We start from the raw sequence: 24,971 nt of genomic DNA on the forward strand, positions 1-24,971 counted from the left end.
GTATTAGGTGTTACTTATGACAATTTTGAGAGGGGCCTGGAATCTAACTCCCTCACTTCCCATTGACTTACATTATAAACTGGGTTTCAATTTACAACGGTTTCGATTTACAACCATTCCTTCTGGAACCTAACCCCGGCGTAACTGAGGGCTACCTGTATATATATGTATACATCTCCAATGCTTTAACTGGTTAGGTATATCTATACAAAGTAAAGAGATATAAAAACCCAAAACAATTCTTTTGTGATTCAGACAGAGCATAATATTTTAAAAAGGTTTCCAATTTACTTCTAGAATCAAACTTGCTTCGTTCCTATTGTATTCTTTGTTGAAAGATACCTAGAAAGGTGTGAGGAGCCCAACATGGCAGGAAATAGTGTTGGCATCTAATGCTCTTGCAAAAGATAACATTCTTGCAAAACTGCTGTTATATAATACTCCAAACACGTGCACGCTCCTGAACCTATGTTTCTGATTTACAACAAAAGATGCCAAGACAACGAAGAAAAATTGATAATAAAAGTAAATGATAAAGTTGTTTAAAATTGCATGCGCTATCTGAATCATGAAGGAAAAATGTTGGGGTTCATATCCCTTTAAACTTTTGCTTTACTTATATACCAGTTGATAATGTACTTTAAAAGCAACATATGTTGTTGTCTAGACTATTGTGTAATTGTTTTCATTAATTGTCTGTTAATATTGGTTTAAAAATTAACTACTGTTCCTTTGAAAAATATTTTAGCTACTTGATTTTTTTTTTTATTTAATAGTTTTATGTAAATAGGTTACATAAAATATTACTGAAATTGGCGAAGATTCATTTGTTGGAACGTTTACTCCTCAGAACTGTGTCAGTTAATTCAGCTTTAAGCATAAAAGCATCATGAAAATAATCTGTTATAGACAAGCAAATATATATAAAAACATATGTTAAGGTACAAATATATAACAAGATTAATTTGTAGGGTGACCATATCGCCACTTTAAAAAGGGACACATGGAAAATACATATGTCAGGGTTCTTATACAAAACATTTCTTTAAAAAGCCCTGACATATGTATTTTTCATATGTGTCCCTTTTTAAAGCGGCAATATGGTCACCTTATGCTTTTCAATAAAGGATACCAAGAGAATGAAGTAAATTAGATAATAGAAGTAAATTAGAAAGTTGTTTATAATTGTATGCTCTTTCTAAATAATGGAAGAAACAAAATGGGTTTCATGTCCCTTTAAGTATGGTGAATGGAATTCAACATCAAAGTGTGTAATTAGTGTGGCAGGGGGTTTTATACTTTCAAAAATGTTTTTAAAAGGGGCAGGAACCCCAAAAATCTTCTTTCATTATTTGGATAGAGTACAATTTTAAACAACTTTCCAATTTACTTATATTATCTAATTTGCTTCATTCTCTTGGTATCCTTTATTGAAAAGCACATCTAGGTAGGCTCAGGGCCAGCAATGCACTAAAGAGAGCTAGCTGCTGATTGGTGGCTGCACACATATGACTCTTGCTATTGGCTCATCAGATGTGTTCAGCTAGCTCCCAGTAGTGAATTGCTACTCCTTTAACAAAGATTACCAAAAGACTGAAGCAAACTTGATAATATAAGTACATTTGAAAATTGTATGTTATATCTGAAACTCTATCTGAGTTTAATGTCCCTTTACACATTCATGATGTTGGAGATAGCTGCTGATTGGTAGCTGAACTTGTATGCCCATTTTAATTGGCTTACAAATATGTTAAGCTAGCTCCAAGGAGTGCATTGCTTCTTCAATAAAAGATACCAAGAGAATGAAGCAAAATTGATAACAGAAGTAAATTGGAAAGATGTTTAAAAATGTATAATCTATTTGATTCATGAAAGAGAAATTTTGGATTTTATGTCCCCTTAAAAGTGTGCAGCCTCTTATATGTCAGTTGTATCTTATATGCTGAAATACATAAAAGTGGGAGCCTTGCAGGTTACCATTTCCTGTTTTTTTTACATCATTCCCCCCCCCCCCCCCCAGGCTATAATTCAGCGGCTTAATCTGTTATTTCTAGTTTAGGGTTTAATGCGCTGTAGGCAACACTTTAAATGTTAGGTTCAGCACCCTGGATAGCGCTTGTTTATTGGTGGCTACATTTAGCTACCAATAAGCAAGCATAACCCAGGTTCTGAACCAAAAATGGGCAGGCTCCTAAGCTTTACATTCCTGCTTTTTAAATAAAGATAGCAACAGTAAAGAAAAAATGACAATAGAAGTACATTAGAAAGTTGCTTAAAATTGCATGCTCTATCTGAATCATTAAAGAAAAAAATGGGGTTTAATGTCCCTTTAAGATAAAACAAAACATGATATAAAACGTGAAACAATTTATATCAGGCCATAACTGTTATATATGAAACATGATAAAATATCTGAACCAGACTATTCCTAGCCTTGGGTGATGTGTAAGAAGAATGCACCTTACAATATACATCCAAATAAACCCACTGAAATGACTCAGTAAATGCATAATCATAATATAATCAAAAGTGCTGCACATAACAGTTAAAATAATAATAATAAAAAAAAACTTTATTTAAAAAAATCAAATAAAAACAGGAAAAACTGAAGAGATGCAAAGAAAACCGAGACTCCGGTGAAAACAAATGGTTTTGTGCATGTCTAGCTGGGCTTTTCTTTGATAATTAAGATAAAGCATTACAATTTTAAACAACTTTCCAATTTACTTCTATCAGATTTACTTCATTCTCTAAATATTCTTTGTTGAAGGAGCAGTAATGCGCTGCTAAGAACCAATAACAGGAAGCATTTGTATGCATAATACAGAGGGCGAGGTTATAATACAAACAGGGGGAGGTTTACATTTTTGCCGCAGCTGCATTGCGTTATATTATTCATATAGCCTTTTTATAAGGTTATGTAACTTTTCAACTGTGTATAAAAACTACAAAAAAAACTGCAGTTCTATATTGTGTGTGATAACTCAAAGCACACAATACAACCAGTACCTGTGAAAGGTTAAAATAAGAAAATGGCTTTGAAGAGATCTACAAGGAGAAAAACCAATAGCATGATAAGTATAAACCATTCTGATAAAGCAGTTTCATGTCCCTTTAAAGGGACAGTAAACTAAAAAAAATCTTTCATGATTTAAATAGGGCATGTATTTTAAACAACTTTCCAATGTACTTTTATTACCAATTTTGCTTTGTTCTCTTGGTATTCTTAGTTGAAAGCTAAATCTAGGAGGTTCATGTGCTAATTTCTTAGACCTTGAAGACTGCCTCTAATCTGAAAGCATTTTGACAGTTTTTCACCACTAGAGGGCGTTAGTTCATGTGTTTCATATAGATAACATAGAGCTCAGGCACGTGAAGCTCCTAGGAGTCAGCACTGATTGGCTAAAAATGCAAGAATCCTAGAATTTTACCCTGTCTCCTAACTTTTTGGGTTATTCTCCATATATCTATATATATATATATATATATATAAACCACGGTCTGGCTCCTAAAAGTTTGCCTGACTCCTAAATAGTATTACTGGGTTTTAAATTTTAAACAGATTTACCAACCGCCTGGCAATAGAGGGATAAAATTACTTTATTCCCAAAACGACTTGATTCATGAGACAAAAATATGAAAAAATACATTAATTGATTGTACCAGAACAAGCTGTGGGTATATTAACATATAGAAAGGGTAAGTTTGCTTTTGGGGCGCGATCACATATATGGCGCAGGTTTCGGCGCAAGCGTGGGAACCTGCGCCGGCTGTAATTTCACCTCGCACATCGGGGTATTACATATACTGCGCCATTAGATGCTAAACTGGCGTAAGTAGGACAAACTGGCGATCTTCTGAAATGTGCGCAAATACACATTTCAGTCGTCGTAACTTACACCAGTATTTTGTCCACGGAAAGTGTCAATAAAGAGTAGTTTTATGCAAATTAGGCTAACACTCGTAAAAATGAACCACGATTTCAAATATAAATGTGACACGTAATTACGCTATTCAAAATTCATATATAAACCCATGCGCAGCCGCCATTTTCTTCAGTGTGTTTGGATTGTTCGTTGAGCTACAGCACACTACACTGAAGTGGAGGATTAGTCAGAGTAGAGAGAGAGAGGCGCAAACAGAGGAGTTAGTTAGGTCGCAAACAGAGGAGTTAGTTAGGTCGCAAACAGAGGAGTTAGTTAGGTCGCATTGTTGTTTGATTAAGCTTGTACACTTACACATATTTTGTTTGACACACTTGCAGGGGCAGGAATAATAAATGCTTAGAAGAGGTTTAACTGTTTGAGATTTGCGGCTGATATGTATGTGATTGCCCATGCGTTTGTTAGGCCTTCAGGGAGTTACGTTGCTTTTTTAATCAGTGCAAGGGTTACTGCGCCTGCAATTTGTGGCGAGATAAGAATGGAGTAGATTCTCTGAATTCTAAGCGCGTAAGTCCTTACGCTGTATATTGGATACCAAATTGCGCGGCTGTTCTATGTTAGTCTATGGGTAAAAAAAATACGTCCGAAGGGTGAAATATACCCGCGTAACTTGTATGCTACACCGCATATGTAATACCAAAATCGCGTAAAATCTGGCGGTGGAGGATTTTGCGGGCGACGCTGCATATGTAATGGAGGCCCTGGTGTCTGCATATTAACTACATTATCTGCACATCACTCATTAACAATCTTTTTTTTAAATCATATGTGTTCCTTTAATGGTTATGAATGTAGGGATAACATCCCTGTGAAAATGAACTCTGCTATTCAATGAATACATAACCAAGCTAAATGGACATTGTACTGAATTATTTTATCTTCGTTAAAGGGATAGTCTAGTTAAAATTAAATTTTCATGATTAAGATAGGGCATGCAATTTTAAACAACTTTACAAAATACTTTTATCATTAAATTTGCTTTGTTCTCTTGGTATTCTTTGTTGAAAGCTGAACCTAGGTAGGGTCATATGCTAATTTTAAGCCCTTGAAGACCGCCTCATTTCTCTGTGCATTTGGACAGTTTTTCACAGCAAGACAGCATTAGTTCATGTGTGCCATATAGATAACATTGTGCTCACTCCTGTGGATTGACCTAGAAGTCAGCACTGATTGGCTAAAATGCAAGTCTCTCAAAAGAACTGAGATAAGAGGGCAGTCTGCAAAGGGTTAGATACAAGGTAATCACAGAGGTAAAAAGTTTATTAAAATAACCATGTTGGTTATGCTAAACTGGGGAATGGGTAATACATGGATTATCTATTTTTTTAACAATAACAATTCTGGAGTAGACGTTCCCAATTATCTGTTTTACACACTGGAGTTAAAGGGATAGTCTAGTTAAAATTAAATTTTCATGATTAAGATAGGGCATGCAATTTTAAACAACTTTACAAAATACTTTTATCATTAAATTTGCTTTGTTCTCTTGGTATTCTTTGTTGAAAGCTGAACCTAGGTAGGGTCATATGCTAATTTTAAGCCCTTGAAGACCGCCTCATTTCTCTGTGCATTTGGACAGTTTTTCACAGCAAGACAGCATTAGTTCATGTGTGCCATATAGATAACATTGTGCTCACTCCTGTGGATTGACCTAGAAGTCAGCACTGATTGGCTAAAATGCAAGTCTCTCAAAAGAACTGAGATAAGAGGGCAGTCTGCAAAGGGTTAGATACAAGGTAATCACAGAGGTAAAAAGTTTATTAAAATAACCATGTTGGTTATGCTAAACTGGGGAATGGGTAATACATGGATTATCTATTTTTTTAACAATAACAATTCTGGAGTAGACGTTCCCAATTATCTGTTTTACACACTGGAGTATATCACATTTTTTTAAAAAAAACATCATTTACCTTTTTGTCATTTAAAATAGTTGTTTTTGCTTGTTGAAACCACCACCTATACTGAAAAATATGAATACTTAAGTATTCTCTATAGAAAGCATATGTAAACAAGAGGCAGCAAGCAGCAATCAAATTCCCAGTGATATGGAAGAGATAGTTAAAACAATTTTCCTTTCAATTTCTTTAAGTATAGATAAGAAAACCTTAATGTATAGAGAGATAGATAAGATTAATAATTCTGCTATTTATGCAGGCTCAGCCCCTTTATATGGACATGTGATTAAGGCTTCACTCAGCAAATAGTGAAGCAAATTGTTCAAGAACAAAAATGGATGACAAAATTCAATAGTACCAAGCAGGCTTTGTGATTAGGCAGCTGTAGGCTGGTCAAGTAATACAGTACATTTGCTTAGTAACTAACTGCTTATCTCAGTAAATCTCAAGTGGTACTAAGGCATTTATATTTAATTCCTAGGCACACATATGCCTGTAGTGAATGCACATGCTGGTATGGCATGAATAGGCACTAAGGGGAAGAAAGAAATCTGAAGATGTGAAGTGTTGATCTGCAGATTTAAAAGTAAAAAAAAAATTGGATATAAACTTAAAGGGACAGCAAACCCCAACATTTTCTTTCACGATTTGGATGAATTTTAAACAACTTTCCAATTTACTTCTATTATCAAATTTGCTGCATTGTTAACTTTTGCTGAAGGAACAGCATTGCACTACTGACAGCTAGCTGAACATATCTAGTTAGCCAATCACAAGAGACAAATGTGTGCAGACACCAATCAGCAGCTGTATTAGGGACCCAGATTTTGGAAGAGACCTTGACGTGGTACCTAGCCTTGTCCCATTTAGCCAGATGCGGTAACTAACTCTTCCAGATTTGCTTTTAATCTTAGCTGAGAGCTTGTAAGCGAGTGTTGGACTTTCTCTCTATATATATGCGATATATTTTCTTTATCTGCAATGTATGCCTATATGTGTGGCCTATAATCAGGTTTAAAACACCATATACTATTTGGTTGATAATCAGGGATATCACATGAACTTAAAAAAAAAAAGTATGAAAGTCTGAGATCTGTTGCATTGAACCAAAAAAATAACTACATTTGCATAATGTTATTTGAGAGACCTGGAGTTCTTCCTTTAACATATTTTTTAATTTTCTTTTTCTCAAAACAAAAGCTGTTAACATTTATTGCACTTCATATAAATTACACTATAAAGTACTGTGCTCGTCCATAATTATCTGTGTATTATTTTAGCTATTATTATTAATTCATATAATCTAAGAATATATAAATGTGCTACAAGTTTGAAAGACTCAGTAGTTTTTTTTCCATTTGATCATCATAGTGTTTCCATGTGTCATATTCAATTTCCAGCTTCTTTGAATACAATAGTCCCAACTCTTCGCTCTTTGCTGTGATGACAAAGACCTTACAACGTTGTTAGTCAGTAAGTTGCTTTTCTCTACTGCTTGCATTTGTGAACATAATATCCAGTGACATATCCAATAATGAAGATGATCCAAAACAAGGCAAGACCACCCACTACTTTCAGAGCTACCCCAATCTTTCCTGTGCACAACACATTGTAAACCCTGGAAAAAAAAAAAAAACAATAATTACAACTTAAAGGGACACACAGGTCAAATTAAATTTTCATGATTCAGATACAGCATGCAATTTTAAACAACTTTCCAATTTACTTCCATTAAAAAAATGTGCACAGTCTTTATATTTACACTTTTTGAGTGACCAGCTCCTACTGAGCATGTGCAAGAATTCACAGACTATACGTATATGCATTTGTGATTGGCTGATTGCTATCACATGGTACAGGGGGAGTGGAAATATACATAACTTTGAAATTTGTTTGAAAAAAATCTACTACTTATTTGAAATTCAGAGTAAATGCTATTGCATTGTCTTGTTATCTTGCATTTGTTGATAATGCAAATCGACTGTAAAAAAATACATGTTAAAGTTATTTATTCAATAATTAAATCTTGTCATTTATAATTAAAATACCTTAGATGCAATTCTCTTAAAGGGACACTAAACCCAAATAGTTTATTTTATGATTCAGATTGAGCATGCAATTTTGAGCAAATGTCTAATTTACTCCTATTATCAATTTTTTTTTTAAAACAAAGCAGTAATGTAAAGCTTAGGAGCCAGCCCATTTTAGGTTCAGCTCACTGGATTATTGGTGGCTTAATTTGGCTAACCAATAAGCAAGCGTAACCCAGGTACTGAACCAAAAATGGGCTGGCTCCTAACCTTGCTATAAACATAGCAAGAGAACAAAGAAAATTTGATAATAGGACTAAATTAGAAAGTTGCTTAAAATTGCATTCTCTATCTGAATCATTAAAGAAAGAATTTGGGTTTAGTGTTCTATTAAATAAAAAAAAAAGTGTTGTAAAACTTTACAAGTACATTTTTGTTCATTTTTGTACACTTTTTTTTAGTTATTTCTTTTTTTTTTTTGAGAGATTTCATTTATAATAATCCTTCAACACCCTGTATGTAGGCTCTTTTAGTAAAACAATATTGTCCTTTTTTAAATTAGTTTCATCTTTACATCTTTATTGAGTTCACAAGTAATTACAATCAAGAAAACAAACAATAAAATAATTCAACATAAGAAAAATTAAAAGGTATAGAAAACAAACCATTTGGCCATGGAATACAGCACTATTAGGCGACAAAAAAAAGCTTCAAAAGGCGGTATTTACACTCACGGCACAGAATTTACTCTAACCACTATCTATTAAAGGGACATGAAACCCAAATTTTTCTTTCATGATTCAGATAGAGAATACAATTTTAAACAACATTCCAATTTACTTCTATTATCTAATTTGTTTCATTCTTTAGATATCCTTTGTTGAAGAAATAGCAATGCACATGGGTGAGCCAATCAAAGGAGGCAGCTATGTGCAGCCACCAATCAGCAGCTACTGAGCCTATTTAGATATGCTTTTCAACTAAGGATATCAAGAGAATGAATAATTCTACTATTGTTCAGGTTTACCCTCTCCTTCCTAACATGCCCTTGATGTATTCAAAGACAGTTATACTTATCCCTTTTTTTAATTAGCTTGTGATGTTTGTCATAATTTTTTTTCAGTACCTGCTTGATCCATTTTAAAGGGACAGTAAACACCTTGAAATGTGTATATACCATGTTTAGCTATGCATAATGAAACAACTTTGCATTATACTGCATTATTTATTTTGTCCCCTTTTTATGATATTTAGCTCTGAAAATTGGGCAATTTCTAATTCTTAGAACTTAAACTGCACCCTGCTGACTTCTCAAGGCTATCACTGCTACATATATTTCCCTAATTGGCTTTATGAGATAACAACTGCTAAACAATGCATTCTATACTAACATTATAGCTGGAGCTAGCCTTGTTGTCTAATGACTAAAGCCTTGATTGGCTCCTCCAAATAAGTCAATTAGTGGGTGTAGTTTGGCTACTGATAAATAATTGCAGTAAAATGGATGGTAATATTATAATGTTTATAAATAATGTTTATATAATGTTTTAAAAATGTTATGACTTGCCTGATATATTATTCTATATAAAAAATTCTTGTAATTACGTGTTTAATTTCCCTTTAAAGGGACAGTCAACTAAAAAAAAAAAAATATTGTTTAAAAAGATAGATAATCTCTTTATTACCCATTCACCAGTTTTGCATAACCAACACGGTTATATTAATACACTTTTTACCTCTGTGATTATCTTGTATCTAAATCTCTGCAGACTGCCCCCATATCTCAGTTCTTTTGACAGACTTGCATTTTAGCCAATCAGTGCCCACTGATAAGTAACTCCATTGGCGTGAGCACAAAGTTATCTATATGGCACACATGAACTAACACCTTTAACTGCATTGAGATAAGAGGTGGGCTTCAAGGGCTTAGAAATTAGCATATGAGCCTACCTAGGTTTAGCTTTCAACTAAGAATACCAAGTGAACAAAGCAAATTTGATGATAAAATTGGAAAGATGTTTAAAATGACATGCCCTATCTGAATCATGAAAGTTTAATTTTGACTAGACTGTCCCTTTAAGTTAGAGCCAGTGCTTTTCCAAACTGTTTGTCTGTGTAATTTACCTTCTCCATGTTGGAGCTCCAGTGGATGAGGTATTTATGCTCACTTCATCTTGATTATTGTCATTCCATCTACTGTACTGAACACCAGGAGTTTCCTGCGGCTGCATTTTCTCTGGAAACTTCTGAAAGGTTAAACTGTAACACAAGGACTTTGTTAACTTCTGAATAAAATCATGAATAAAATAAATTACCTTTTCTTGCAAGAGTGTTTAAGGTAAGATAAAAGACAGCTGTGTGAAAAAGCAATTTATTAATAATATTAAACTAATAAAAAAATTGTATGGGAACGTGCACCTAATCCAAATCACGATAAAGAGTGGAAATAGCGAGACAATGGAAAACAAATTAGGGTTCCAACTATAGAATTATAGCTAACCAGAACATCAGAACGAATGTCTTTAAAATAAATCAGTTAAAACAGCGGTCGCCAACCAGTGGTCCATGAGAAGATGTTGGTGGTCCTTGACACCATCAAGCAGGAATTAATCTCCTCTGATGGTGCCCCCCCCGGTGGCGCCGCAACTCCCTACAGTACCTGGGCGGACATCAGTGAAAACCGACGGACGAGTTAAATAACAATCTCCCTACGCACGTTGTGTAGTACTGTGCAACTTGCGTAGCTAGATTGTATTTTTAACTCCTACCGCCCGGCGCGCTGCTCAGAGGAAGATGCTTCCATTCTAAAGCCAGCAGAGGTTGGTATAGTCTTGGCTTGAAATAGTGGAATTAAAGTATATAAAAAAAGAAAATCTTAAAAAAAATGATTCTCTCTTATATTTCATTTATTTTCTTCTCTTTACCTGTCTCTTTGTACTAGTTTTCCTAATTCCTTCAGATGGACTTACATCACTGTTTGTCTTCCTCCCCTCCATCTCTTTTTTTTAACATTAAATATTAGAGGAATTGATTGGTATTTTGGTGTTGGACTGACCGTAATAGGCACGATCAGACTGATATACTACAGGAAAGTTCTACTCTGTGAAAAGCATTACTGGGCTAAAAGAAGCTGCACCCAGGTGGTAAATCGCCATAGAACAGGCTAACAATGGTATTGAGCTGGTTGTTTGTTCCTGTGAGTGCACTTCTATCTGTGTGTATTTAGTCTCTCTATGGGAAAAAGGGGCAACCAGACCTGGACTCCTTGCTCAGTGTTCTTAGAGGAATATGGCTACACCTCACTGATGAAGGACCGAAACGATCGTCTGGGGTTGCTGTGTTCCTTGTTCAGAGAGGAATTGCCTGGTATTTCGGCGCTGGACTGACCGTAATAGGCGGGATCAGACTGATATACTACAGGAAAGTTCTACTCTGTGAAAAGCATTACTGGGCTAAAAGAAGCTGCACCCAGGTGGTAAATCGCCATAGAACAGGCTAACAATGGTATTGAGCTGGTTGTTCGTTCCTGTGAGTGCACATACACATTATAGGGGTTTGTACCTTTTTTTTAAAAAAAAAAATCATGTTAGTGGTCCACGGAATTCAAAATTGTGAGTTTAGTGGTCCCTGAGGTCCGAAAGGTTGGCGACCCGACCCCTGAGTTAAAAGACCACTCAATGCAGTTGAATTACATAATTAACAAGTCCATAATAAAAAGATAATGCTTTAACACCTACTATGAATTTCAAAAAAGCAGTAGATTTTTTTCTGATAATTTTTTTTTCTCCCATTTTCCGGCCCCCTTTATCATGTGACAGACATAACCAATCACAGACTAGTATATGTATACCCTGTGAGCTTGTGCACATGCTCAGTAGGATCTTGTTCCCCAGAAAGTGTGACTATAAAAAGACTGCAAAATGTGATAATAGAAGTAAATTGGAAAGGGTCTTAAAACTGCATGTTCTTTCTGAATCACAAGTTTATTTTGACTTGAGTGTCCCTTTAAATGCATTTCAAATTATAATATTTTATTGGGAGAGATTTCTCAACCAGTACAAACCTTCTATCCAAGAATTTACAATTCAACAGATCCTACCACAAAACCCTTCAGAATCAGGATTCTTCTTAAAAATCTTTAATTTTTTTCCACCTCAAGATATCTTTGTTCTCTATAGTATTTTTTGTTAGCGTTTCTACATTATTTGCAATCTTCAGTCTTTCATTACATTGCATTATAGTACACGATAATATATTGCTCTTCTTCTTTAAAGAATTAAAGGGACATTAAACTCAAAATATTTATTTCATGATTCAGATAGAGAATACAATTTAAAAAAAAAATCCAATTTACTTCTATTATCAAATTTGCTTTGTTCTCATATTATTCTTTGTTGAAGAGACACCTAGATGGGTAGCGTGCACATGTCTGCAGCACTACATAACAGGAAATAGTACTGTCATCTAGGGCTCTTGCTAATGTAAAACATTGAGCATGCAATTAGCCATAATAAAATAATAGTGATAGGAAATCATTGACGAACAAACTTTTGTTATATCAGAATAATGCAACTTCAAAATACAACTGAAACCCTATTTTCTAATAAAAGATAATACAACAATAACTATTAGTCTCATATATCTGCATTATGTAAAGCAAAATATAGAAAAAGTCTATGCAATACATTTACAAAAATATCAAGCAAAATAATAAATGTACAACTGTCTGTGAAGTAGGTTGGAGATAAGAGATTGTATTCAGAAATTAACACTGGATTTAGTGGAAAGGTTTATTTCCTTTTACACTATCCGATGCTCTTACAAATGTAAACAACAATTACTACAGTGTAAAACATACGTATAAATTATAATACAAAAGGGCAGTAGAGAAGAAATCTGGTAACTACAGGCCAGTTAGTTTAACTTCGGTAGTAGGGAAATTAATGGAAAGCCTCTTAAAAGAAAGAATTATGACTTACATAAAGACAAACAATTTAGAGGACCAAAATCAGCATGGTTTTACTTCAGGGAGATCATGTCAGACTAATCTGATTGACTTCTTTGATTATGTAACAAAAGTATTAGACAAGGGTGGATCAGTTGATGTAGCATATATAGATTTCAGCAAAGCATTTGACACCGTCCCACACAATAAACTAATTCACAAACTGTATCTCCTTGGTCTAGATTCAAAAATTGTGATCTGGGTGGAATGCTGGCTTAAGGACAGAAAACAAAGTGTCTTAGTAAATGGAGTTCATTCAGCAGAGGGGACTGTTACTAGTGGTGTTCCTCAGGGATCAGTTCTGGGGCCTGTTTTGTTTAACATATTTATCTCTGATATCAGCAAAGGGCTACAGGGGAAAGTATGTCTGTTTGCAGATGATACAAAAATGTGTAACAGAGTGAATGTTCTGGGGGGGGGGGGTAGACAAAATGAGAAGTGATATACAACAATTGGAGGATTGGACAAATGACTGGGATCTAAAGTTTAACACAGCAAAGTGTAAAATAATGCATTTAGGGAAGAAAAATCCAAATGTTAATTACAGACTCAATGACACTTTACTGACTGTTATAGATGAGGAACAGGACTTGGGAATTGTTATTTCAGATGATTTAAAACTTAGTAAACAATGTAGTAATGCAGCGAGTAAGGCTAGCAGAATGCTTGGATGTATTGGAAGAGGTATTTGCAGCAGGCCTCATCTTGAGTTTTGTGTGCAGTTCTGGAGGCCATATCTTCAGAAGGATATTAACAAACTCGAATCTGTGCAAAGGAGGGCTACAAAAATGGTACATGGTTTAAAAAATAAAACTTACCAGGATAGGCTCAATGACCTAAATATGTATAGCTTAGAGGAGAGAAGGGAAAGAGGTGATATGATAGCAACTTTCAAGTACGTTAAAGGGCTTAGTAAAACTGAGGCTGTGGGTATTTTACATAAAATGGAAAATTCAAGAACAAGGGGTCATGATCTCAAGCTAAAGAGTAGTAGATTCAGGAGTAATTTGAGGAAGCACTTCTTTACAGAAACAGTGATTGATTTATGGAATAAACTTCCTCAAGAGGTAGTAGCAACAAACACTGTGGGGGACTTTAAAAATGCATGGGACAAGCATAAGGCTATCATACAAACTAGATAAGTTTATACTGTTAGGTAATATCTGGCAGACTTGCTGGGCCTATGGCTCTTATCTGCCGTCAATATCTATGTATCTATGTTTCTACAAAAAGACATTTTCCATATAACACACATAATCTTGTTTGTCTAGTCTTTTTTTGCCTGTTTTATATCTGTTCCTGTTTAAACTTGTATGCTCTATCTGAATCATGAAAGAAAAAATTTGGGTTTCATGTCCCTTTAAATTACAGAAAAAGGGGGCAAAATAAATAATGAAAGTATCTTAAAACGTTTTTTTAACTACATAAAATTAAAGGACCAGTCAATACAGTAGATTTGCATAATCAACAAATGCATGATAAGAAGACAATGCAATAGCACTTAGGGGCTGAATTATCAAGCTTCAAACTGAGGTTGATGCCCTGTGTTTCTGGCGAGCCTTCAGGCTCGCCGGAAACACAAGTTATGAAGCAGCGGTCTAAAGACAGCTGCTCCATAACCTGTCCGCCTGCTCTGAGGAGGCGGAGAGCCATCACAAGAAATCAACCCGATCGAATACGATCGGGTTGATTGACACCCCCTACTAGCAGCCGATTGGCTGCGAATTTGCAGGGGCGGTAATTGCACCAGTGTACAATGATAAATGCCGAGAACGTATGCTGTCGGCATTTATCGATGTGCAGCGGACATGATCCGCAATATCAGATCATGTCCGCTCGCACCTTCTTAAATAGGCCCCTTAGTGTGAATGTCAAATGAGTAGTAGATTTTTTTTAAATGAATTGCAAAGTTATGAATATTTCCACTCCCCCTTTATCATGTGACAGCCATCAGCCAATCACAAATGCATATACGTATATGCTGTGAATTCTTGCACATGCTCAGTAGGAGCTGGTGACTCAAAAAAGTGTAAATATAAAAAGTCTGTGAACTTTTTGTTATTGGAAGTACATTGGAAGGTTTTTTTAAATTGCATGCTCTATCTGAATAAGGATTTCCTGACTTGTTAGATACCCAGAGGGAGTAAAGATTTACCTCTATTAGCTCCCAGGATTTCTTCATCAACAATACCCAACAAAGGAGTGGACCTGATTTATAAAACAACATGTTTTGTACTTTGGTTGGACTTCTTGTTAAATAGCAATGCAAATACACTTATGGTCTGACCCATATGGGCATGTTTTACTATGAGTCCACTCCAGCAGTGGGTCTTTTTGAATTTAGCTGTATATAAGAAATGGTCAGTGAGATGCTGCTATTGTGTTATTACTGCAGCTAAAAATTTCAGAGAGAAATCTGCTACATCTCTTCCCACATAAGAATATTTAAATGATTTTAACACAAGTAGGAAACACAAATCACTGTCCCCTTTATTAAATGATTATAACAAACCTAAATATGAGATATGTTTATTGTATAAACACTTGCTTATTACTGTCTGACCACTAGGTGGTGCTCTAGGACTTCTTAATAGAAATTTAACTTATATTAATGGTCACTTCTTAAAACTAAATCATTTTAATAGATATTCCTGTTTATCCTGAACCCACATCAAACATTTGTAGAGGGGCTTGTATGACCCATTTGTTCGTTTTTTTGCTTATAAACAGGCAAATATAGTGCAAACTACTGCATATTCATTCTATTATTAGGTCAATACATCTGATAACCTAGTCTTGAAAGTTAGATATTCTATGAGATAGCAGGAGAAACAAAATAAAGAATTGCTATATGTGATATTTCAAATAAAACTTAAAATAAATCTAAAAATTCAACTTTGATCCTAATTTGCTGGAGCATGCTATTTTATTATCCACAAATTTATAATTAAATAATTATTGTTTTGTGCTCAGTGCATAGGGATTAAAGGGACAGTATACACTCATTTTCATATAACTGCATGTAATAGACACTACTATAAAGAATAAGATGCACAGATACTGATATAAAAATCCAGTATAAAACTGTTTAAAAACTTACTTAGAAGCTCTCAGTTTACCTCTGTTGAAAAGATAGCTGGAAAGCCCACTGCAAGTGGGAAATAAGACCCTCCCCCCTCCCCCTTCTTTTGCACATGAAAAGACCCTTTACACAAACAGGAGCAAGCTGGAGAAGGTAGCTGACGGTATTCACATAAAACTTTGGGGCTTGGTTAGGAGTCTGAAACTCAGAGCAATGTTATTTAAAAATAAGCAAAACTATACATTTAAAAAAAACAAAAACTTATGGGCTATATAAATAGATCATCTACAAAACATTTATGCAAAGAAAAAATGAGTGTATAATGTCCCTTTAAACGGATATATTAAACATATGGCTTTTGTGTAAATATGGGCTTGCACTATGCTCCTGCAGAGGATAAAAATCAAGTTATGTCACCTAGGTTTCCTCAAAAATGCTGCAAATCAAATAGCTGGTTTAGCTGATTTGCAGCATTTTGAAAACAATTGAGACAGAATTAGATGTTTGCATTCTTAGGGAGTGTGGAACGGGCACATTTATTTTTTTTGTTTCCGCACCTGGGTAGCGCTTGCTGATTGGTGGATAGCCACCAATCAACAAGTGCTACCCAGGTGCTGAAACAAAAATGGGCCAGCTTCTAACCTTACATTCATGATTTTTCAAATAAAGATAGCAAGAGAACAAAGAAAAATTGATAATAGGAGTAAATTAGTAAGTTGCTTAAAATTGCATGCTCTATCTGAATCATGAAATAAAAATTAAAAAATGGGTATCCCTTTAAAGCACTTCTAAGCAATATATGTGCATAAAAAGATAAAAAATAGTGCCAAGATAGAAATTGTGTAAACAGATTCCAAAACTTCTTCAGATAAGCTGAAGAAACATTTGGTAGATAAGATTATAGGAATCCACCAGATGTCATTTCCCTGTATTACTTGGGAAGAATGTGGTATCAGATGTAGTTGATGTTTGTAGATGTTTATGATTTAACCTTTTTTTTTTTTCTCAATAATTTTAAGCAACTTTCTAATTTACTCATATTATCACATTTTCTTCATTCTCTTGCTATCTTTATATGAAAAGCAAGAATGTGAGTTTAGAAGCCGGCCCATTTTTGGTTCACAAACTGGGTTATCCTTGCTGATTGGACAGCCCCAATAAACAAGTGCTGCCCAGGGTCTGAACCAACAATTGGCTGGCTCCTTAGCTTAGATGCCTTCTTTTTCAAATAAAGATAGCAAGAGAATGAAGAAAAATTGATAATAGGACTAAAGTAGGAAGTGGCTTAAAATGGCATGCTCTATCTGAACCATGGAAAGAAAAAATTTGGGTTTAGTGTCCCTTTAATAAAAATAATAATAGGAATGAAGAGAAAGGTCAGCAGGTAATTTAATCTAGACCAGCTTTAGATACAGAACACTTATCTCATTCTAAATTCCTTTTCTCTTAGAGTATTACTGTAAGTGAAGTGAGTACTTGGCACATTATATAGACTGTACCAGTCACTTCAGGAAACTCCTTCACATTTGTATGAAGCTTAGCCAATATTCCTGAATACAACTTTTATTTTTTTTATTATTTGTAACCCATGAAGAGAAGCTTAGAGAAAAAGAAAGAGAAAAATATTAAATAGACAGGAAATATGATATGAGTATTTCTATTTAGCTTTGAAAACACAGGCATGGTTATATACTGGTAAAAGTACAGATTAGTTGCAGCAATGCTTTTGGTGTTTGTTGCAATCTCAAGATTTTAAAAAAAATAATCTTCTACAAATAGGAAAATAAATAAAAACCCAGTGCTGTGACTCGTTATTTATTTTCTAAAATTTGGCAGAAACAAACAGGAACTACCAATGGTACCACCACCCTCAAAGTGGTATGTCCCGAAGAAATACCTGTTATATCTACAGGGAGGCCCAGTCCATATTAAATATTATAGGGGTGTTACGTTTTTTCCTGTATTTTTACAAAGACATGCAAATTAATTAATACTTAGTAATAATATTAAATATATATATTTAAAATTTTGAAACATAGTTTTAAAATGTGAACAGAGACAGAAGCAGCAGATTTTACAACTTTCCTCTTTCAACTTTCAAATGGTATGTCCCATGGTAATATAAACAGTGCTAGGAAGCAATTCTCTCTGTGGGAAAATTGTTTTTCTTTGATTGTCAGTGGTTTATTTTTAACAAAAAAAAAAAGAGGAGGGAAATCTAACCAGAAGTGGAAATTGAGATACTGTTACAGAATAGATAGGGTATTACCTGTGTAAAAAATGGTGGTGATTAGTCTTTTTGAGAGACCTGGCTTTTATCAGTCTTAGTGGTTATGTAATACAAGTCCATATGGTGCTGCTAATATCTAAATGGAGTTCGTTCATTTCTAGCAAACCCTATGGCTGCTGGTTGGCAGGATATGTATTTTTTAGCAATATTATTGAACATTTATTATTTAACTCTAAGAAGCAGCAAAGGAAGGGACACAGGATTTGCACAACAAATATATTGTTAATTCACATCCATGGTACCATGTTAGGCATATTGGGAATTACAGCTAGGTTATTGTCAGGATTATTCTAAGGGCAGGCATTGGAAATAGGGTTACAGTAACAGCTAAATGGTTATCCCCTTTAAAGGGACAGTCTACACCAGAATTGTTATTGTTTTAAAAGATAGATAATCCCTTTATTACCCATTTCCCAGTTTTGCATAACCAACACAGTTATATTAATATACTTTTAACCTCTGTGATTATCTTGTATCTAAGCCTCAGCAAACTGCCCCTTTTTTCAGTTCTTTTGACAGACTTGCAGTCTAGCCAATCAGTGCCTGCTCACAGATAACTTCACGTGCACAAGCACAGTGTTATCTATATGAAATACGTGAACTAACACCCTTTAGTGGTGAAAAACTGTTAAAATGCATTCTGAAAAGAGGTGGCCTTCAAGGTCTAAGAAATTAGCATATGAACCTCCTAGGTTAAGCTTTCAACTAAGAATACCAAGAGAACAAAGCAAAATTGGTGATAAAAGTAAATTGGAAAATTGTTTAAAATTACATGCTCTATCTGAGTCATGAAAGTTTATTTTGACCTAGACTGTCCCTTTAATGCCATAAAAGTGTGTTGTAAAGCAATACTATACAGCCTTCTCTAGGACCCATAGAGTTAAAGGGACAGTCAAGTAAAAAAAAAAAAAACGTTCATGTTTTAAATAGGGCATGTGATTTTAAACAACTTTCAGATTTACTTTTATCACCAATTTTGCTTTGTTCTCTTGGTATTCTTATTTAAAAGCTAAACCTAGGAAGGCTCATATGATTTCTAAGCCCCTGAGGGCCGCACCTTATCACATGATTTTTATTTGCTTTTCACAACAGGGGAGAGCTAGTTCATGTAAACCATATAGATAACATTGTGCTTACACCCGTGGCTTGTGGCAGACACTGCACTAATTGGTTAAAATGGAAGGCGATAGATAATAAATAAAATGTCATGTGATCTGGGGAGTGTCAGAAGATGCTTAGATACAAGTTAATCGCAGAGGTAAAAAGTGTATTAATATAACTTGGTCATGCAAAACTGGGGAATGGGTAATAAAGGTATTATCTATCTTTTAAAACAACAATAATTCTGGTGTTGACTGTCCCTTTAACACAAGTTGCATCAGCTGTTGCTATTATTGTGCACAGCAATATGTTGCAGTATATTTAGGGATGTGAGGCTAGTAAACTGCTTTACAATATAATTATTTTTTGTGACAATGCTCAATAGAACGTGCACTTTTGCTGCAATTCTCAATAATAATAAAAAATGATTCAGATATCTCTCCTTTCACAATAAAGATACTGATATTAAAACCAATTACCTGTTTTAGGAAATAAAGACTTAGAGGTTTAGCATACAGAGCCAGACAAAAAACTAATTACATATACAAGGACAAGCAAAATACTAGCTGTCCCACTGTATTGTTACAGCGTGGTTACTCTGTCCTGCTATAACTCTCTGCGCTTCCACTACATAATTATAGAAGCGAAACGCAGGACAATCTAAATTTCACATAAAATGGCCTATCTCTGACCCTGAACCAACAGACATGCTCACGAACACCTGTTTCCATTCATAACTGACAGGCCACACACCTAGAATTGTGCGTTGCCCTCACAAAAATACTTGACAGTCTATTAATGATTGTGCACGATGGTAGGTGAGGTCATACAATGCCCCCCCCAAAAAAAAAATATCTCTACCTTAGCCCCCACTCTTGATCCGACATGCCTATTTTTCACAACTGAGCAGTCGTTTTACTCCTTGGCTGCCAGTAACATACAACAAATCAATAATTTAACCTCTTGCTGACAATATCAAACGTAAACAGAAGTGATAAAGCGTCCTTGACTGCCCCCCCCACTTCATTCTGCTTTATATTTGTAATGCGTTGAGGCATAAGAGGTTGTTTACATTTAGCTAACACACAGGGAAATTTATGCGTCAAGTATTTTTGTGAAGATTTTACTCGCCAAACTGCTAAAATACTGGATTGACTGGTTGAATACTGGACACCTGGCAACTCTAGCCTCACTTATTGTGCCAAGTTATGTACCACTCTGCCCAATGTCACAGTGACTCCACCCCACGCCTCCCAGTCTGAGTATTAAAAAAAAAAAAATGGTCAGGAGGTTGGAGAATTGCCAGAGAACTTTCTTTTTGTATATGACTGAAAAGAGAATGTTGCAGACCTTAGATAGAAATAAAGATGTCTGCACGTGCTAGCGTTGCAAACAACAGAACAGATCTCAAAACTAATTTTATAGTAACAGCAGAGTAATGGCAAAAAAAAAATTGTATTCTCTATCTCAATAATTAAAGAAAATGTTGGGGTTTCATGTCCCTTTAATCTTGCCTTTTTTTAATTAAATAAGTTGTCTAAAAGCTATAAATTTATATGTAGCTCTTGCGACTTTAAACATATTGATCTGTGGCCTTTATGGATTAGAAAGTTGTCCACTGATATAGATGACAGAAATGTAACCAGTGAAATACTTAAAGGGATATTTTAGACAGTGCAAAAAAAAAAAAAGTTCCAATTTACTTCTGTTTTAAAAATGTACATCCTTTCCGCAAGTGCGTAGTGGTTTTAAAGCGTGCATGTGTCTTGAACACTATATGGCAGCAATATTTGCAACATTATACATATATTTCCTAGATTACAAGTGGAGTGTAAAAATAGCGCTACTGTGTGCTAACACCACCCAAGTTAAATCAATAACACTCATATTCCAAGTTTAAAGTAATATATTAGCGATCAAGCTATAACCAAGGGCCCGATAACACAATCTCTCACATTATAAATGTCTATGGGGGCGTGCTGAAAAACTCATGTTGTTATTGCTCGAGTGTTTAGCCAAAGGTGCGCTAAAGCTTAAAGCTCTTTAAAGAAATAATATTAACTCCTTAGTAACCAGACCATTTTTCATTTTTTTTTACCGTTAAAGGGACAGTCAAGGCCAAAAAAACCTTTTATTTTTCAAATAGGACATGTAATTTTAAACAACTTTCCAATTTACTTTTATCAACAATTTTGCTTTGTTCTCTTGGTATTCTAGTTGAGAGCAAACCTAGGAAGGCTCATATGATAATTTCTAAGCCCTTGAAGGCCACCTCTAATCACATGCTTTTGTATTTGCTTTTCACAACAGGGGAGAGTAGTTCAGGTAAACCATATAGATAGCATTGTGATCACGCCCGTGGGTTGTGGCAGACACTGCACTAATTGGCTAAACTGCAAGTCAATAGATAATAACTAAAAGTCATGTGATTAGGGGCGGTCAGAAGGTGCTTAGATACAAGATAGTCACAGCAGTAAAAAGTGTATTACTATAACAGTGTTGGTTATGCAAAACTGGGGAATGGGTAATAAAGGGATTATCTATCTTTTTAAGCAACACAAATTCTGGTGTTGACTGTCCCTTTAAGGACCAGGGCTATTTTTAAATTTCTGCAGTGTTTGTGTTTAGCTGTAATTTTCCTCTTACTCCTTTACTGTACCCACACATATTTTATACTTTTTCTCGCCATTAAATGGACTTTCTAAAAAAACACACTTTTTCTAATTTTGACCCCCAAAATCTGTTACACATCTACAACCACCAAAAAACACCCATGCTAAATAGTTTGTAGATTTTGTCCTGAGTTTAGAAATACCCAATGTTTACATGTTCTTTGCTTTTTTTTGCAAGTTATAGGGCAATAAGTACAAGCATATTGAAGCCCAGTTCCTCTCTAAGTACAGTGTTTGTCTGAGGGATGTGAAGGGAGTATTGCCTGATGAGGCCATGTTTTCGTCTATGGGAAATCTATTCTAGGGCTCTCTGTAAATTCGGTCCCAGAGATTCTTCTGTTGCCTCCCTTTATAGATCAACATTTTTGGTTGGACAGTTTAGCACAGCAGTTGTCTTCAGATTCTGAATTATCTAACATTATTGTTTTACTTCAACATGCAAATCATTTTATTTGTGATGCTATATTTTATGTTAGGAAGATCAATGTCAAATCCATGGTTTTAGCCATTCTAACTAGAAGAGCTTTATGGTTTAAATCTTGGAATGCTGACATACTGTATAAAACTAGATTATTATCTCTCTCTTTTCAAGGTAAAAATCTTTTTGGTTCACACTGTTACTGGGGGTAAGGGAGTTTTTCTGCCCCAAGACAATAAATCTAAGGGTAAATTTAAAGCTCCCAATCATTTTCGTTCCTTTCGTCAGAATAGAGAACAGAAAATCACTCCTTCCCTTAAGGCCTCTGGCTCTAATTGGAGACCATCTCCGAATTGGAATAAATCCAAGCCTTATAAGAAACCAAATACTGCCCCTAAACCTTCATGAAGGTGCGGCCCTCAAGCCAGTTATTTTGGTAGGGGGCAGACTAAAGCTATTTCTAAGAGTTTGGACAGACTCTGTCCAAAATCAGTGGATTCAGAATATAATTTCTTAGGGGTGTCGAATAGGATTCAAAATAAGACTTCCTTTGGGAAGATTCTTTCTTACCCATGTAGCAAAAAACCCAGTAAAAACTCAAGTCTTTCTGAAATGTGTTTCAGATCTAGAACTTTCAGGGGTAATTCTACCAGTTCCACAGCAGGGACAAGGATTGGGGTTTTTATTCAAATCTATTCATTGTACCTATGAAGGAAAATTCTTTCAGACCAATCTTGGATCTGAAAACTTTAAATCGTTTTGTAAGAGTCCCAACTTTTAAGATGAGGACTATAAGGACTAGTCTGCCTTTTGTTCAGCAAGGTCACTTCATGTGCACAATAGACTTACAGGACGCTTACCTTCACAATCCAATTAATCCAGATCACTATCGTTTTCTGAGATTCTCTTTTCTAAACAAGCATTACCAATTTGTCGCTCTTCCGTTTGGCCTTGCAAGAGCACCAAGAATATTCTTAAAGGGACAGTACACTGTAAAATTGTTTTTCCATTAATGTATTTTAAATGACTTGTTATACCAACTGCAGAGTATAAAATATTTGTGTATATGAAGTAGCTGATTTTGTGCTTTGAAACCACAGCCTATTACAATGGGTTGAGCTTCAGGTGATATCAGATCTCATTATGTTATCACTTTCATGTAAACAGACTTGCTTCCTTATCTTTTATTTGGCTGGAACACCAAAGCTCAATACATAGAGAGAACAATGGAAAATGATCATTTCTTTCATGTAATTAGCAAGAGTCCATGAGCTAGTGACGTATGGGATATACATTCCTACCAGGAGGGGCAAAGTTTCCCAAACCTCAAAATGCCTATAAATACACCCCTCACCACACCCACAATTCAGTTTTTACAAACTTTGCCTCCGATGGAGGTGGTGAAGTAAGTTTGTGCTAGATTCTACGTTGATATGCGCTCCGCAGCAAGTTGGAGCCCGGTTTTCCTCTCAGCGTGCAGTGAATGTCAGAGGGATGTGAGGAGAGTATTGCCTATTTGAATGCAGTGATCTCCTTCTACGGGGTCTATTTCATAGGTTCTCTGTTATCGGTCGTAGAGATTCATCTCTTACCTCCCTTTTCAGATCGACGATATACTCTTATATATACCATTACCTCTGCTGATTCTCGTTTCAGTACTGGTTTGGCTATCTGCTATATGTAGATGAGTGTCCTGGGGTAAGTAAGTCTTATTTTCTGTGACACTCCAAGCTATGGTTGGGCACTTTGTTTATAAAGTTCTAAATATATGTATTCAAACATTTATTTGCCTTGACTCAGAATGTTCAACTTTCCTTATTTTCAGACAGTCAGTTTCATATTTGGGATAATGCATTTTAATTTAACATTTTTCTTACCTTAAAATTTGACTTTTTCCCTGTGGGCTGTTAGGCTCGCGGGGGCTGAAAATGCTTCAGTTTATTGCGTCATTCTTGGCGCGGACTTTTTTGGCGCAAAAATTCTATTTCGTTTCCGGCGTCATACGTGTCGCCGGAAGTTGCGTCATTTTTTGACGTTATTTTGCGCCAAAAATGTCGGCGTTCCGGATGTGGCGTCATTTTTGGCGCCAAAAAGCATTTAGGCGCCAAATAATGTGGGCGTCTTATTTGGCGCGAAAAAATATGGGCCTCGCTTTTGTCTCCACATTATTTAAGTCTCATTTTTTATTGCTTCTGGTTGCTAGAAGCTTGTTCTTTGGCATTTTTTCCCATTCCTGAAACTGTCATTTAAGGAATTTGATCAATTTTGCTTTATATATATGTTGTTTTTTCTCTTACATATTGCAAGATGTCTCACGTTGCATCTGAGTCAGAAGATACTACAGGAAAATCGCTGTCAAGTGCTGAATCTACCAAAGCTAAGTGTATCTGCTGTAAACTTTTGGTAGCTATTCCTCCAGCTGTTGTTTGTATTGATTGTCATGACAAACTTGTTAAAGCAGATAATATTTCCTTTAGTAAAGTACCATTGCCTGTTGCAGTTCCTTCAACATCTAAGGTGCAGAATGTTCC

The 24,971-nt window shown here is 35.2% G+C and overlaps 1 protein-coding gene across 1 annotated transcript in view; it reads right to left on the reverse strand.

Moving 5' to 3' along the window:
- Positions 1 to 6,971: 6,971 nt before the first annotated feature.
- The window catches only part of SMIM1 (small integral membrane protein 1 (Vel blood group)), a 78,503-nt gene continuing 60,503 nt past the window's right edge, over positions 6,972 to 24,971 (reverse strand). Inside the window, exons 3-4 of the mRNA XM_053689881.1 lie at positions 9,997 to 10,131; positions 6,972 to 7,460 (exon numbers count right to left, since the gene is read on the reverse strand). Coding sequence (XP_053545856.1) covers positions 7,331 to 7,460; positions 9,997 to 10,103 — 237 coding nt within the window. The 5' untranslated portion in view covers positions 10,104 to 10,131 and the 3' untranslated portion in view covers positions 6,972 to 7,330. The remainder of the gene's footprint in view (positions 7,461 to 9,996; positions 10,132 to 24,971) is intronic.

The sequence above is a fragment of the Bombina bombina genome, chromosome 8, assembly GCF_027579735.1.
Source record: "Bombina bombina isolate aBomBom1 chromosome 8, aBomBom1.pri, whole genome shotgun sequence".
NCBI lineage: Eukaryota > Metazoa > Chordata > Amphibia > Anura > Bombinatoridae > Bombina > Bombina bombina.